The sequence below is a fragment of the Heterocephalus glaber genome, unplaced genomic scaffold, assembly GCF_053883595.1.
Source record: "Heterocephalus glaber isolate CG9 unplaced genomic scaffold, H.glaber_assembly_v1.0 deba00001564, whole genome shotgun sequence".
Lineage (NCBI taxonomy): Eukaryota > Metazoa > Chordata > Mammalia > Rodentia > Bathyergidae > Heterocephalus > Heterocephalus glaber.
Window position 1 is genome coordinate 703,206 of NW_028258351.1, and position 14,672 is coordinate 717,877.

A 14,672-nucleotide genomic window follows, 5' to 3' on the forward strand; every position below is an offset into this window, starting at 1 on the left:
TATAGAGTACAGGTAAGTTTATTGTAAAACGATAGATTTCAAGAATGAGAGTGAATACACATTTAAGTGTGAAGATGGCAAGTACCAAGATAGCAGTTGCACTGAATGAGGTCTCAGGTTACACTTCTATCTTTCTCTTCTCTAAGGTCACTGTTCTATAAGGAAAATGGGCTACTGTGTTGACCTACTTCATGGGGGAGAAGAGCCCTATTTGCTTCCTAGGTGGATGTTTTCCTTTTAATTTGTTTTGAGACCTTGAGGTTTTTCCAACCTCTGACCCATGGTCTGGACTCTATATGGCCCTAGATGTTATCAGCATGTTACAAGGATGTTATATCTCTTGTGGTAAAGTTTGAAATCACAAGTTTATGTGGTTTATCTACATGTCTTCTTTACACTCATGCCAAAAAGCAAAGCTCTCCCTCTTTTTTTTTTTTTTTTTTTTGAGACAAGTCATGCTATGGTAGCCCAGGCTGACCTTGAACTTGCAGCAATCCTCCTGCCTCAGCCTCCTGAGTGCTGGGATTACAGGCATGTGCACATTTCTCTTAATTGCAATCAAGGCAAAGCATGAATGCATTCTCTCACCATCAGAAATTATGCAGTGGAATTTCTCAGATTTGGAGAAATTCAAAGGGTCAGCACGTCTGGAATGCAATAGATAAGCCTTCCCCTGAGAATACCACCTTCATGACCATGGTATCTCCTGTACCAAGTTGGCAACTCACTTTCAGACTGAAACTGCTCTTAGCTTTATTTTTTCATGCAGACCATCAACTCTCACAAAGAGTTTTCAAATTATAACCATGCAACATTAAATTGTATATATGAGCTGGGTGTGGTGGCACATGCCTGTAATCCCAGTACTCCGGGAGGCTAAAAGCCAGAAGACTGCAGGTTCCAGCCCAGAGTGGGCAACTTAGTGACTTAGCAAGATCTTGTCTCCTACTCCCCCAAAAAGGGGCCAGGGCTAGGGATACAGGTCAGTGCAAAGGCCCTGGGTTCAATTTCCAGTACCATACAACAACAAGAACCAAAGACTATACATCTAGATGTGCCAAAAATCTTAGGAAAATAGACCTATGATAGGAATGACCAGCAGCGAATCTACTTATCTACATACAGCACATCCCTTTTACAGAACTCATTCAGCGTGTCTTGGTGACGTTATGGAAATAAAACTGTGTGTCATGGTACTCCTCTATAATCCTACCACCCCTGGAAGCTGAGACATGAGGATCCAAGTTTGAGTCCAGTCTTGGCAATTTAGTGATGATTATTGAAATGGAGATCCTGTTTCCATATAAAAATATTTTAAAAGGTGTAGGGATGTAGCTAAGTACAAAGGCCCTGTGTTCAACCTCCAGTACTGGAAAAAAAACTTTAAAATACTCTATGGATCAAAAGCTAAACAACATAAAGTAGCTCCTGGTTTCATGGATTTTGTTATGGTTTAGATCTGAAAGGCCCCCCAAAAGACTCCTGTGTTCAGAGATTAGGCTTTTGGAAGGTGACTGGATCATGAGGATGATATACATGACCTATAGATAAATGTACTGTTAGGAGGTGGGGCCTGGTTAGAAGACACAGGTCACTGGGAGTGAGACTCCCTCCCTGGCTCCTCAGTTCATTCTGTGCTTCCTGGTGACCATGATGTGAGCAGCTATCCTCTGTAGGAGACCCTTCCAGCATGGTATTTCTGTATTTGAGCCTGCCAACCATGGACTGAAACTTCTGAAACTGTGAGTCAAAATAAACTTCTCCTCAAGTTGTGGCTGTGGTGTATTGTGTCTCAGAGACAAGGAGAGCGATTATGACACATTCTGGCACCAGGAAAGTGGGGTCAATGCTCTGAATATACCTGACCATGTAGTTTAGAAGTTTTTGGAATTAGTTTGAGGGAGGTGTTTGGAAAGGTCTGGAGATACTGACTAGAAAAGCTGAAGAAGAATGCTGTAAGCTCAGCTTGATAGGAGAGTCTAGTCAGAGCTCAGAAGACCACAATTCCAATAGAAATGCAGAGTAATGGCCAGGCTCAGGAGGTTTCAGATGGGAGCAAGGACTTCACTGGAAGTTGGACCTGAGACCATGTGTGTTATGCTTTGGCAGAAAATTTGTCTATGTTTTGGCCATGTCCTTTGTGACAGCCTAAGATTAATGACAGTGGACTAATTAATCTAGTGAAATTTCAAGGGAGCCCAATGTTCAGGTTGTGACGTAGGTACTCCTGGAGGCTCTCAGCCAACTTTATAGTGAAAAATGAGGCAATAAGCACATTTAAAAATTTTTCAGTTTTGTCAGAAAGGTAGCCCTTGGAAAGTTGGAGCAAAGGACAGCATGGAATTTAATGCTGAAAAGGTATACATTAAAAAGAAGCCAAGTACTTTGCATCAGAACATTAGGAAAGATGTGTTGAGGTATCTATGTAATCAGCAAGACCCCATCCTTGATTTTTTGGTACCGGGGATCAAACTCGGGACCTTCTGCTTGAGAGGCAGGTGCTGGAACCACTGAGCTAAATCCCCCCCCCCAAGACCCCATCCTTCACAGGCTCAAGGATGCAAAAGTGAAAGACTCTGCTTTGAGACCAGAGCCCTAGGGCACCCTGCTGAAGAAGGGCTGCCTATGGTATTGATTCTTTGGGATTTGGTTCACAGTGCTCAGCCATTCAGTTACTTGGAAGCCTCTGCAGCCATGATCCAAGGGAGCCCCACTACTGCTCAAGTTGGCAGCAGATGTTGGTGTCATCCATATGATACTGATTTTATGAGTAAGGAGAATGCAAAAATTATCAGAGAGGTTTCTATCAGATTTCAGAAGATCTGTGAGGTCAGTCAGTGTGCCCCTGAGAGGGCAATTCAAGAAGCTTTGAGAGTGAAGCTAAAAATGCAGTGAAGATCATAGGATGCTGGAGAAACCAGGAATGAGGAAAGCCACAAGTAGTGAGCAGAACCACCAAAGAGAGGCCATAAGGCCTCACTAGCAATGCACAGCTATGGGGCTGCTCAAGTACTTTGGAATCACATCTTGCCACAACTTGCCCTTGGTGCTAAACATGGAACTACAGGATTTAATGTTTGCCCTGCTGGGTTGTAGTCTTACTTTGGTCCCATTTCTTTTTTCCCCTATTTCTCTCTTTTAGAACTGGTTGTGTACCTTGTACCATCATATGTCAACAGTGTTTAATTTCCTTTTTGAGTTTTACATGGGTTCGCAGAGTCTATCTTGAATCTCAGTGGAGACTTTGAACTTGGACTTATCAAGAATGCTGAAACTGGGCCAGGGATTTAGCTCAGTGGTTTTGCTGCCTGCTGCACAAGCACAAGGACCGAAGTTCGATCCCCGGTACCAAAAAAACAAAAACAAAGACAAAAACAAAAAAACAAGAATGCTGAAACTGTTAATAGTGACTCTTGGAGATGGACTAAATATATTTTGCATAAAGAGATGTGAATGGTTCTTTGGGAGTCAGGGGCAGACTGTTACAATTTGGATCTGGAATGTTTCCCAAAAGACTTGTTCAGAGGTTGGGCTTTTGGAAGGTGATTAGATTACGGGGGCACTATGTTCATCATTGGATTAATCGATAGCTAAAAGTGCTGTCAGGAAGTAGGGCCTGCTCAGAAGAGGTGTGTTACCAGAGGTGTGACCTGGACAGGTATATCTCCCTTCATGGTTCCTTGTTTAGCTCTTTGCTTCCTGGCTGTCATGATATGAGCAGCTTTCCTCTGCTGACCACAGGCTGAAATGTCTGAAATTGTGAGCCAAAATAAACCTCTCCTTTAATTTGACGGTAGCAGGTATTGTGTCTCAGCAATGAGAAAGTGACTAAGACAGGACTGGTGCTAATTAAGTGACTGTGATTTCTGATAAAGTCCAACTAGCCAATATCCACATAAGATAAAGGAGCAAGTATGAAAGACAGAATTTGGTAACATTATAAACACTCTTTGTTTAATGACCAAGTTAACGTTCTGTGATTAGGTCATTAAGTGAACTGGTGGCTAAATGAGTACATAGTATGTACATTACAATATTCAGAAGGAGCTTCTGAAGATCATTGCAAGGGACCAATGAAACTAAAATACTACTACTAAGATATCACAGAACCATGAACCTGCTTGACTATGTAAAAATCACTGGAAATGCCAAATATCTTTGATAGTGAAACTGGTATTAATGGAGCCGCTGCTCTGTCCACCTCTGCAGTGAATACCTTGGAAGACAGAAAGACATATAAGATATGTAGTAAAGGAGCTTACTAGCCAGGAATGTAAGACAAAAATTAAACACATAGAAAAATCACAGAGCCAAGAATAACAGTGATAATTGTTCAATTGTTTCCTGTGGTTCAGAAGTGTATATATAACCCTTGAGAAAACATGTGCACCCATCTGAGACATTTCTACATGTCAAAAAGTTTCAAAGGTAGCATCATTTCTAAAGACTGTGTTTATATCTGAGAATTTATTTAACTCCAGATGAATCAGTTTTATTATCATCTGAAGAACTGTTGGAAGCAAATAGTCCATAAAAGTCAGCCCAATAAAGAGTGCACTGATAAATTTGTCTGGCCTTTTGGCACAGGTGTTCTGACTGTATCATATGTGATCAACAGGTCTCATAAGGCTGAACTCCAAATCATTCTCTTCTGCATAAAAAGAGGCAAACCATACATTATTGGATAATTTTGTTTCAATATCCAAAAAATGTCAAGCAGCTTATTTTTCCCCAGTATCAGACATTCTAGAAATAATATTTATTTTGAAGACATTTGTCTTTTCATGAATGCTGTGTTTATTTTCACAATATGCTTAGTGAATGTGCCTAAAATATAATAGGCTACAGGCACTCCTTGTTTAACCACTGAGTTTACCTCTTGTGACTAGGTCAAGTAAATTGGTCACTAAATGTGGAGGGTTTTTTTGGTACCAGGGATCGAACTCAGGACCTTGCACTTGCCAGGCAGGCACAGCACCACTGAGCTACATTCCCACCCCAAAGAAGTGTTTATAGTATGTACACTACAATATATAAAACAAATAAATAGTCAAAGGAAACTCCAATGTGATGACTTTTTGTTTGCACAACTCTTACCTGCAGTATTGAAATACGTAACACCATAAAACTACAGTGCTATGCTGTACTGTACAACCAGCAAAAATTACATTACTGTATAAAAAGGTGTACTGTACAAAAAAATTGAGTCTCTATCAACAAGATATACAGAACTGTGTTAAAAAAAAAAGGACAGGTCCTCAGTCTGAGCAGTGGGTCATAAGTCTGAACAGCATGCCTTGGTTGTCTAAATCTGAACCATCCTTAAACAGGTAGCTCATTATATAAGGAATAGCTATACATTTGAAAATTCAATGCATGTGTTGCTAAAAAATAAATCTGGCCATGTGTGGTGGCATGCACTTGTAATCCCAGCACTGGGGAAGCTGAAGCAGGAGGATCACTTTGAGTTTGAGGCCAGCCTGGGATACACAGTGAGTTCAAGGCCACTCTAAATTACAGAGGGAGACTTTGTCTCTAAATGAATGAATGAATGAATGAATGAATAAAGTGTGTCCAAAATGCCAAACAAGTGCAAACTACTCTTTTAAACTGGCAGCAAATAATCATTGTGATCATTTTTACTTGATTTTTTTTTCTTTTCTTCTTCTTCTTTTTTTTTTTTTTTGGTTATGGGGATCAAACTCGGGACCCTGCACTTGTGAGGCAGGCAGCATGATCATTTTTGATTGAAAGATCAGTTACACAAATGTTTTTTCTTCCTTTTTGGGGGGTGGGGAGGGGGTCGTGGGCTCACTAGGGATTGAACCCAGAGAGCCCTGAACTACATGCCAGACCTGTTTTGAAACATGAAACACGGTCTGTCTGAGTTACCCATGCTGGCCTTGATCTTGTGGAACCTCTCCTGTCTCAGTCTCCTGAGTAGCCAGGTTTACAGGTATGTTCCATGATCTCTGGTGCAAATACTAGTGAGTTTTTTTGAGACAGGGTATCGCAACCTAGTTCAGACTGGCCTTGAACTCACTATATAGCCCAGGGTGGCCTTGAATTTGCAGTGACCCCCCCCCCCCGCCTCCTCAGCCTCCCAAATGCTGAGATTATAAGCATATGCCACCACGCCAAGCTTTTAATTTTGAACAAACCAAACTAGGAAAAGGTTCACAGGGTCCCCACTTTCAAAATGCAATATATGATACTTATTGTTGGAAATCACCTTCAGGATAAGTATTTCCACTCTGAAGTGAGAATGCCTGCATATCCATGCACAATTAAACCCACCTATACTAAACACTACAGGCTCAGGGTCACCCAGCTGCCTTTTTACAGATGTCACTGAAATCTAGGACTGGATCCCTGGAGAATCTATCCTATAGGAAATTCTTGAGTTACCTAGATTCTTAGTAGACACCTCAAAAAGAGCAAATCAGGGCTGGGGATTTAGCCCAGTGGTTCCGTTGCCTGCCTCGAAAGCACAAGGACCCGAGTTCAACCCCTGGTACCAAAAAAAAAAAAAAAATTGCAAATCATTCTCAAACCCCAGCACCAGCTTCAGAAAATTTGTGCCTAGCAGTGCTTTCTTAAAACAAATATAGAGTCCTTAAGGGCCAATAATCTTCACACTTCCAGTTTCAATATTTTGTAAGTATTTCATTGTTACTGGCCCAGTTATTAAAATATCTGCTTATGAGAGTCTGCCTTAGGGCAAAAGGTGACTGTCCTCCACTTTCTTGTAGTTCAAGCAGCTTAAGAGAAATGTTACCAATATTATCCTCACGGATGCCCTGCAGACCTTAATGTTTCTTAAGAAATCCCACAGTATCTCCTTGATTAGAAAAATATAAAGAAGGGCCGGGGATTTAGCTCAGTGGTTTCACCGCCTGCTGCACAAGCTCAAGGACCTGAGTTTGATCCCCGGTACCCCCCCCATATATATATATATATATATATATATATATATATATATATATATATATATATATGAAATACATATATTTGTTAATATTAACATAAGTTAGAACAAAAAAGTGAAGAGGCATTTTAGTTCACTGAATAACTGTTGGCCAAAGCAGAAAGAATTTGATTATTCTCATTTATGAACACACACACAGAACTCAACTAAATGTCTACAGTCTTTGAAAACTTACTGTATTAGGATAGTAAAAAAAAAAAAAGCACAATGACTCCTGAAGCTTGTTTGGTATTTGTTTGCATTACTGAAGACAAACCTAGGGCCTTCTCACTGATCTACATCCCTAGCTCTTTTCTTTTTTTTTTTTAAATTTTATTTTTATTAAATTATTTTATTGGCACATTGTCCTAGCTCTTCTCTTATTTTTTTTTACTTTTGAGACTGGTCTTACTAAGCTACTAAATTGTCCAGGTTGGGTTAGAGATGTAGTTTAGTGGTAGATCACTTGCCTCATATGTGCAAAGCCCCAGGTTCAATCCCCAGCACCACAAAACAAACAAACAAACATAAACTGAAAAACTGCCGAGGTTGGGGTTGAACTTGTGATCCACCTGCCTGAGCCTACCAGAGTCCAGGGATTCATGCATAGGCCATCACACCTAGCTATGAGCTTTTATATTAAGAGTGTGGGACAGAAGTACATAAAGTTATGATAAAGTTAGTATTTCCTATAGATGGGGGAAAGGATTCATTACTCCACAAGGACTGCTAAATTAGCTCACCTCTGAAAGAAGGAAAAAACACTTCCCATTTTGTTTTTTTCTTTTTGCTGGGAATTAAACGTAGGGCCTTGCACATGCTAAGTCCTTATATTTAAACAAAAATTAGATAATATAATCAAATGTAAATCTAAATCATGTGTAGACATTAATGAAAATTTAAAAAATTACATTTGTAATTTTGAAGACACTTTCTAAGCATGTGACTAAAGTAAAAATTAATACAAAATTTGACTAAGTTGTATACACAAAGCCTGTACAAATTAGAAAACCTCAGAAAACAAAGTTTAAATACATACAACATAGTGGGAAGATATTTGGAATATATACGTTGGGAAAATAGTCTATATAACAGAATATGTGTATGAGACAGGATAGACAGGATAAGGGTTAAAAATATGAATTCCCCCCCCTTCTCCCTTTCTTATTTATTTATTTATTTATTTATTTATTTTTGGTACCGGAGATTGAACTCGGGTCCTTGTGCATGTGCAGCAGGCGGCGAACCCACTGAGCTAAATCCCTGGCCCCCCTTTCTTTTTCTTTTTAAACAGGGTCGCCTATGTTGCCTAGGCTCACCCAAATTCCCAAATACAAGCAATCTTCCTGCCTCAGCCACCTAAGAGGCTGAAACCACAGGCTCACCACCACACCTAGCTCAAAAACATAGATTCTGATACTAAGCAGAGTAGTACACATAATAAATTTGAGGGTTTTTTTTTTTTCCCCAGTACTGGGAATTGAACTCAGGACCTTGTGCTTGCCAGGCAGGTGCAGCGCCGCTGAGCTACATCCCCGGCTGAGTTCGGTTTTGTTCTTTGTTTTCTTTTGTTGGGTTTTTTTTGCTTTGTTTTGTTTGTTTTTTTGAGACAGGGTCTCACCTTGTAGTTCAAGTTGGCCTTGAATTCACGATGTAGCCCAGGCGGGCCTCAAACTTGCAATGATCCTCCTACCTCAGCCTCCTGAGTGCATGCACCACTATGCCTACAATAAATGTCTGCCATTGCTCCTGATAATAATTTTTTTAAAACACATACCTATAACAAATGAGTATTTAAATAAAAGAAGCCAAACTAACGAGTAAGCAAAAGCCAAGTGAGGTACTGCACACTTGTACTCCTAACTATTCAGGAGGCTGAGGCTGGAGGATCATACCTGGGCAATTTAGCAAGAGACTGTGTCACAATAAAAAAATAAATGGCCAGGCTGGGTGGGGTGGAGCATGCCTATAACCTCAGCACTTGGAAGGCTAAGCCAGGAGGATCACTGAGAGTTTGAAGCCAGCCTAGGCAACATAGTGAGTTCAAGGCCAGTCTGAACTATATAGCAAGATACTGCCTCAAAAATAACAACAGGTCTGGGGATTTAGCTCAGTGGCACTGCACCTGCCTTGCAAGCACAAGGTCCTCAGTTTGATTTCCGGTACCAAAAAAAAAATAAAAACAAGGCCAGGTGCAGTGGTGCATCCCTGTAATCCCCAGCAGTCTGGGAGGCTGAGACAGGAAGATTGGAAATTTGAGCCCAGCTTGGGCAACTCAGCAACTTATTAAGACTATTAACTCAAAAAAAAAAAAGGGGGTGGGGGTGGGGCTGGAGATAGACCCCAGTGTAAAGGCCCCAAGCTCAATGCACCATAGTGGGGGAAAGAAAGGAAAGAAGGGAGGAAGGAAGAAAGGAAGGAAGGACCAGGCATGGCAGTGCACATCTGTAATCCCAGCACTTGGGAGGCTGAGGCTGGAGGACTGCCGTGAGTTTGAGGCCAGCCTGGATGAACTACATAGTAAGACCTTGTCTCAAAAAACCAAAAATGGGCCAGGGATTTAGCTTAGTGGTGTTGCGCCTGCCTGGGAAGCGCAAGGTCCTGAGTTTGATTCCCAGTACCAGAAAAAACCCACAAAAACAAAAGAAAAAAAAAGGCCTGAGGATGTAGCTTAGCTCAGTGGTGGATTGCTTATCTAGCTTACCCTGCGTTCAAACCCCAGTGCCACACACACAAAAAAAGAAAGTAGGCAAAAATACACACATGTATTCACAGAAGCACTGTTCACAAGAGCCTAGAAATGAAAACAGGCTACAGGTCTATCCATAGATGAATGGATAAACAAAATGTGGAAAATGAGGTTTATGGTAGAGCACAGTGGTAAAAAACACTTGCCCTAGTGTGGGTCATACTCTAGGGTTAGCCACAGCATGACAAGTAAAAAAATGTGGCAATGCATACAACACTGTTATTTAGTCTTAAAAATCAAAGAAGGGCCCATGATGTAGCTCAGCTATATGGTGCCTGCCTGGCCCTGAGCTCGATTCCCAGTACCCCACCCCCAAAGAAATTCTGATACCTGCAATAACATGCATGAATATTGAGGAAATTATGCTAGGTGAAATAAGTCAGTCAAGAAAGAACAAATACTACATTATTTCACTTACATGGGATCTCTACCAGGAGGAATCAAACTCATAAAAATATAAAATGGTGGTTGCCAGGGACTGACAGAGGAGCTATACTGAAAGTTTCAATAAAGAATGATAATGAAGGACTGGGGATTTAGCTCAGTGGTTCCACCGCCTGCTTCGCAAGCATAAGGTCCCGAGTTCCATCCCCAGTACCAAAAAAAAAAAAAAAAAGGAAACAAGAATGATAATGAAAATTATAATTATTATAAAAGCAAGTCAAGGATGAGAGGACATTAATGTCATCTAACTGTACAGCTACACAGAGTCCACCAGGTTCTTAACACTCCACTGCCGATGACACAAAATTCAAAACATGATCATTAAGGCCAGGGATTTAGCTCAGTGGTGCCTCGCCTGCCTCACAAGCTCAAGGTTCTGAGTTCAATCTCCAGTACCAATAAAAAAAAAAAGATCATTTCCATTGGGTCTGATAAAACTAAAGAGCTACTGCTGTGGTAACACCACCTCCCCTTTATCCAAAAACCTGGTTGTTCTCTGTGTGATTCCCACCGAGAAACCAGATGTGAATCCTAAATTAAGCAATGTCTATATAGAAGCCACATTTTGTTGTTGTTGTTTTGGGGGTTTTTTTGGTAGTGGGGATCTAACCCGGGACCTTGTGCTTGAGAGACAGGCGGTGGAACTACTGAGGTAAATCCCCAGCTATAGAAGCTACATTTTGATCAGTCCTATCACACTTTCCCTGACCTACTACATGAGGCAGAAACGTTTCTAGTGTTCTTTCCCTTCTAGGAAGGTCATACAATGTGGAGGTAGCTCGAGGGAAGGAGGATCTCAAGTTGCAGGCCAGCCAAGGCAAATTAGACAGACTCTATCTTTACTAAGTAAGCATTCTAGTATTGAATTTTGGGTTAAAGAAAACTATGCCTTGAGCTCTGACAGCAGATGGTGGGGCGAGGAGCGAGGAGCCTTCGAAACGGGGTTTGCTACCGTGCCCAACGCACGTCGTAACCATCCTCAGTACTTCAAGGGCTCTGTTTTGCAATACTTCAGTTCCTTTAGGCGGGGAAGAACACTCAAGGGTAAGAATATCCACCAACAGATAAGGAAGGGGTCCCTCCCCGAAAGCAATCACGCTCCCCAGGCAAGGAGGCCCTCAAGACACCTTGCAAACCACCTCCCAATTGCCGAGTAATCCCGAAGAAGCGGCGCATTTGTAAAGCGGTCACCTGCTCGGCTCCAAGGCCGCTTCCCCACTCTGCAGCTGAACAGGAGTCCAACCCTTGTCTCTCAGGGCAGCACCCTGCGGGGTGGTTCCTTGCTTACCTTCCGGGGCTGCTTCTCCAGTGAAGCCTGCTGGGAAGCACGAGGGGTCTCGCAGCCTCCACTCTGCAGGCTGGACGCGGGAAGGCGTGGGTGGGTGGGTGCGGGGACTCAGCGTTAACGGTCCTCGCGGGCGTGTGTGTGGGTGACCCACAATCCCTAGCGAGAGCGGGAAGGGGGGGGCAGGCGAGGGGGACGGCTGGCGAGAAGAGTCAAGAGAGTGGAACCCGAGTGGGCGCGGTGGCGCGTGTCTGTAATACCAGCACTCTTGTGGAAAGGGTGAAGCAGGATGGCAAATTGGAGGCCATCCCAGGCTAGAGAGTTTGAGGTCAGCTTGTGTTACATAGTGAGTTCGAGGTCAACCTGGCCAATTTAGTGAGATCTTGTTCCAAAAAGAGAGAGGGACCCTAGCATGGTAGCATAGGCCTGTAATCCCAGCGCGCGGGTGGCTGAGGCAGGAGGACTCTGCAAGTTCGAGGCCAGCCTTGGTTACATAATGAGTTCAAGGCCAGCCTTTAATACATCGTGAGACGCTGTCTCAAAAAAAAAAAAAAAAAAAAAAGGAGCGGAGAGAAGCAGAAATGAAGTTTAATCTTTACATGATGGTTTCCTAGATTTTGCACAAGGGAAAAAAAAACGTAACTGGCTAGTGTTCCTTTTTGTTCCCACTATGCCCACTTAGGGAGAGCATACCTAACAAAGACTCTCAGGGTCCCAACCCAACGGGGCAACGCAGACAAGCAAATATGTAGGGCTCCTCCTGGCTCTCTGTTCTATGGTCTCCATCCATCTTTTAACTCACCATATGTACTTTTTTCTTCCCACCCTTAGAAAAACACAAGATGTCGTCTGGGTGTACATTTTTTTTTCTTACCCTTATGAAAACCCAGGGTTTTGCAACTAGCTGTATCCCCATTCCTTTTTATTTTGAGATAGAATCTCGAACTTTTGCTCCTTCTGTCTAAGCCTACCGATTTCCGGCAGGATGCATGTGACACTGAATGGACAAATCTCAGATAAGACTTGAAGGAATCACAAAGGAACCTGCGCCCAAGTGTGACAAAAGGCACGCTTCTACAGAAGCAGAGCGGACTGAGGCTTCGCCCCGCCCCTTCCGCCTTACGTTTGACGTCACAGCGCGCGGGCTTGAAGTGTTGGACCCACCGGGTTTTAATGGCTTTGGGTCTGCGCAACTCCGTACCCAGGCGCTGTGTTTGAAATGCAGCGGGACTTAGTGAGTTTCCCGCTGTCTCCAGCGGTGCGGGTGAAGCTTGTGTCTGCAGGTTTCCAGAGTGCTGAGGAACTCCTAGAGGCGAAACCCTCCGAACTCAGCAAAGGTAACCACTTGCGACGGCAAGCTGAGGCACATTTTCCCGCCTTCAAGGCTTCATTCTGTTCCCAGCAGGCTACTGCCGCCTCCGGCCGAGTTAACAACGGGAAACGGATTTTTACTCCATTTAAAAGTTGTCTGGCCGGGAGTAGCGGTGCAAGCCTGTAATCTCAGCTAATTAGGAAGCTGAAGTAGGATGGCGAGCTCAAGGCTATCCTGGGCAAGTTAGCGAGACCCTTTCTCGAGAAAAAAAATTGTAAAATATGTCAAATTGCTCTCTCTGTCTCAGTACCTGCGGAATGCTTTCAGGATTATCCGGTTTATGCTCAAAAGAACCCTTTACTTGAATTAATATGTCCAGTATATAGGTGAGCGAACTTATCTGCTTGAGGTTACACAACTTCATGAAAATGGTTTGGATCTAGTGGTGCTAGAATTGGGAAGCACATTGTGTATTTTTCCATGTTCCAAGATCCAAGGGGGTGGAGATTAAATTCCAGAAAGGAATTTCGTGTGAGAGTAGAGATACTAAAAAAGGAGACTATTACCTTAGATCTGAAGAAAACAATAGCAAGACTCCGCCTCCCGTTCTGGCGGTAACAGTGATTGACACTTAAGGGCCTTTTTACCACTGAGCCCTGCTTTATTTATTTTGCGACAGGGTCTCTGTGAGTTGTCCCGGCTGGCCTTGAACTTCTGCCTGCCTCCAGAGTAGTTGCACACCACTTTCCTTATGTAATTCACTGAAAAGCCCAAACCTCATTTTCCAGACCACCGAAGATTATTTGTTGTTGGAACCATTATCGTGAGGCACACAAAAATGATGCTAGGATTTAGCTCAGTGGTTCTGTTGCCTGCCTCACAAGCACAAGGTCCGGAGTTTGATCCCCGGTACCGGAAAAAAAAATGATGCTAGCGTGGTCACTCTCATTGTACACATAACACTGTGGTATATCCAGGCCTGTGCTATTCACTAAAGAAGATAGAAAGGTGTTTTAGGGATTTTTTTTTTTTCTTTTGCGGTGCTGGGGTGGAACCTAGGCCTCATACATGCTAGGTTTGAACACTACCACTGAGCTACATCCTTAGCATCACTCAGTTATCTAAAAGTTAAAATTAATGAAGACGAACCATTGTTGTGCTAAACTTTTAAATCTCTAAAGTCAATGCTGTGATTTCTTATTTTACTTTCAGAAGTTGGGATATCTAAAGAGGAAGCCCTAGAAACTCTGCAAATTGTAAGAAGAAAATGTCTGACAAATAAACCAAGAAATGATAGTACATCTGATACTTCATGCAGAAAGTGTACGGCCCTGGACCTTCTTGAGCAGGAGCATACGCAAGGCTTCATAGTTACCTTCTGTTCTGCACTAGATAATATTCTTGGGGGTGGCGTACCCTTAATGAAAACAACAGAAATTTGTGGTGCACCAGGTGTTGGAAAAACACAATTATGGTAAAATAAGATGTTTCTGTCTTGAGGTTGGGTTTAATAGCATTTTATGTAAATAATATTGTGCTTTGGGTTTATAGTCAGGAGAGCAAGAAAAGGCTTATCTGGCTCTTAGTTGGATGCGTATGTGCCTCAAACAAAAACCAGCTTAACAAAATGTGTCATTTGCACTGTTTTACTGTGGTCACTAGGGTAAACAGGCAGTCTTTATTCAAACATTTGAAAAATTTATGCATGGTAAGAAAGGGTTCCATTTCCAGAAGCCTAAAAAACACAGAAATTCCTTAATCTTGATTTCTGGATACACTGTTCCCTCTAATCCCAGCATCAGTTGGTTCAAAAACATCTGGAGGCATGGAGAGTCAGCTGTCTCTATAGCCTTGGGTAGTATATTTGTGTTTATAAGTACTTTTAGAAGTGTCTCCCTGGTCATTATCTGGAGTT

At 42.4% G+C, this 14,672-nt stretch overlaps 2 protein-coding genes and 1 non-coding gene across 24 annotated transcripts in view; 1 reads left to right on the forward strand and 2 right to left on the reverse strand.

Annotated features, from left to right (window-relative positions):
* Window positions 1–11,556, reverse strand: part of LOC101715712 (inactive serine/threonine-protein kinase TEX14) — a 115,740-nt gene extending 104,184 nt beyond the window's left edge. For all 3 annotated transcript variants that reach the window (XM_087191428.1, XM_087191427.1, XM_087191425.1), the window contains exon 1: window positions 11,449–11,556. The gene's annotated coding sequence lies outside the window, so the exon portion shown is untranslated. The remainder of the gene's footprint in view (window positions 1–11,448) is intronic.
* Window positions 560–723, reverse strand: LOC147823764 (U1 spliceosomal RNA). The gene has a single exon (XR_015443337.1). It is a non-coding gene; the product is annotated as a U1 spliceosomal RNA (small nuclear RNA).
* A 1,008-nt stretch (window positions 11,557–12,564) lies between the features above and the next one.
* Window positions 12,565–14,672, forward strand: part of Rad51c (RAD51 paralog C) — a 39,244-nt gene continuing 37,136 nt past the window's right edge. For 11 of the 20 annotated variants that reach the window (XM_021248706.2, XM_021248709.2, XM_021248705.2 and 8 more), the window contains exons 1-2: window positions 12,565–12,782; window positions 13,970–14,231. In XM_021248706.2, the coding sequence (XP_021104365.2) occupies window positions 12,665–12,782; window positions 13,970–14,231 (380 nt within the window). In that variant the 5' untranslated portion in view covers window positions 12,565–12,664. Of the gene's footprint in view, window positions 12,783–13,969; window positions 14,236–14,672 lie in introns of those variants that run through there. The other 9 variants (XR_002391100.2, XR_002391099.2, XM_087191437.1 and 6 more) reach the window with 2 other exon arrangements.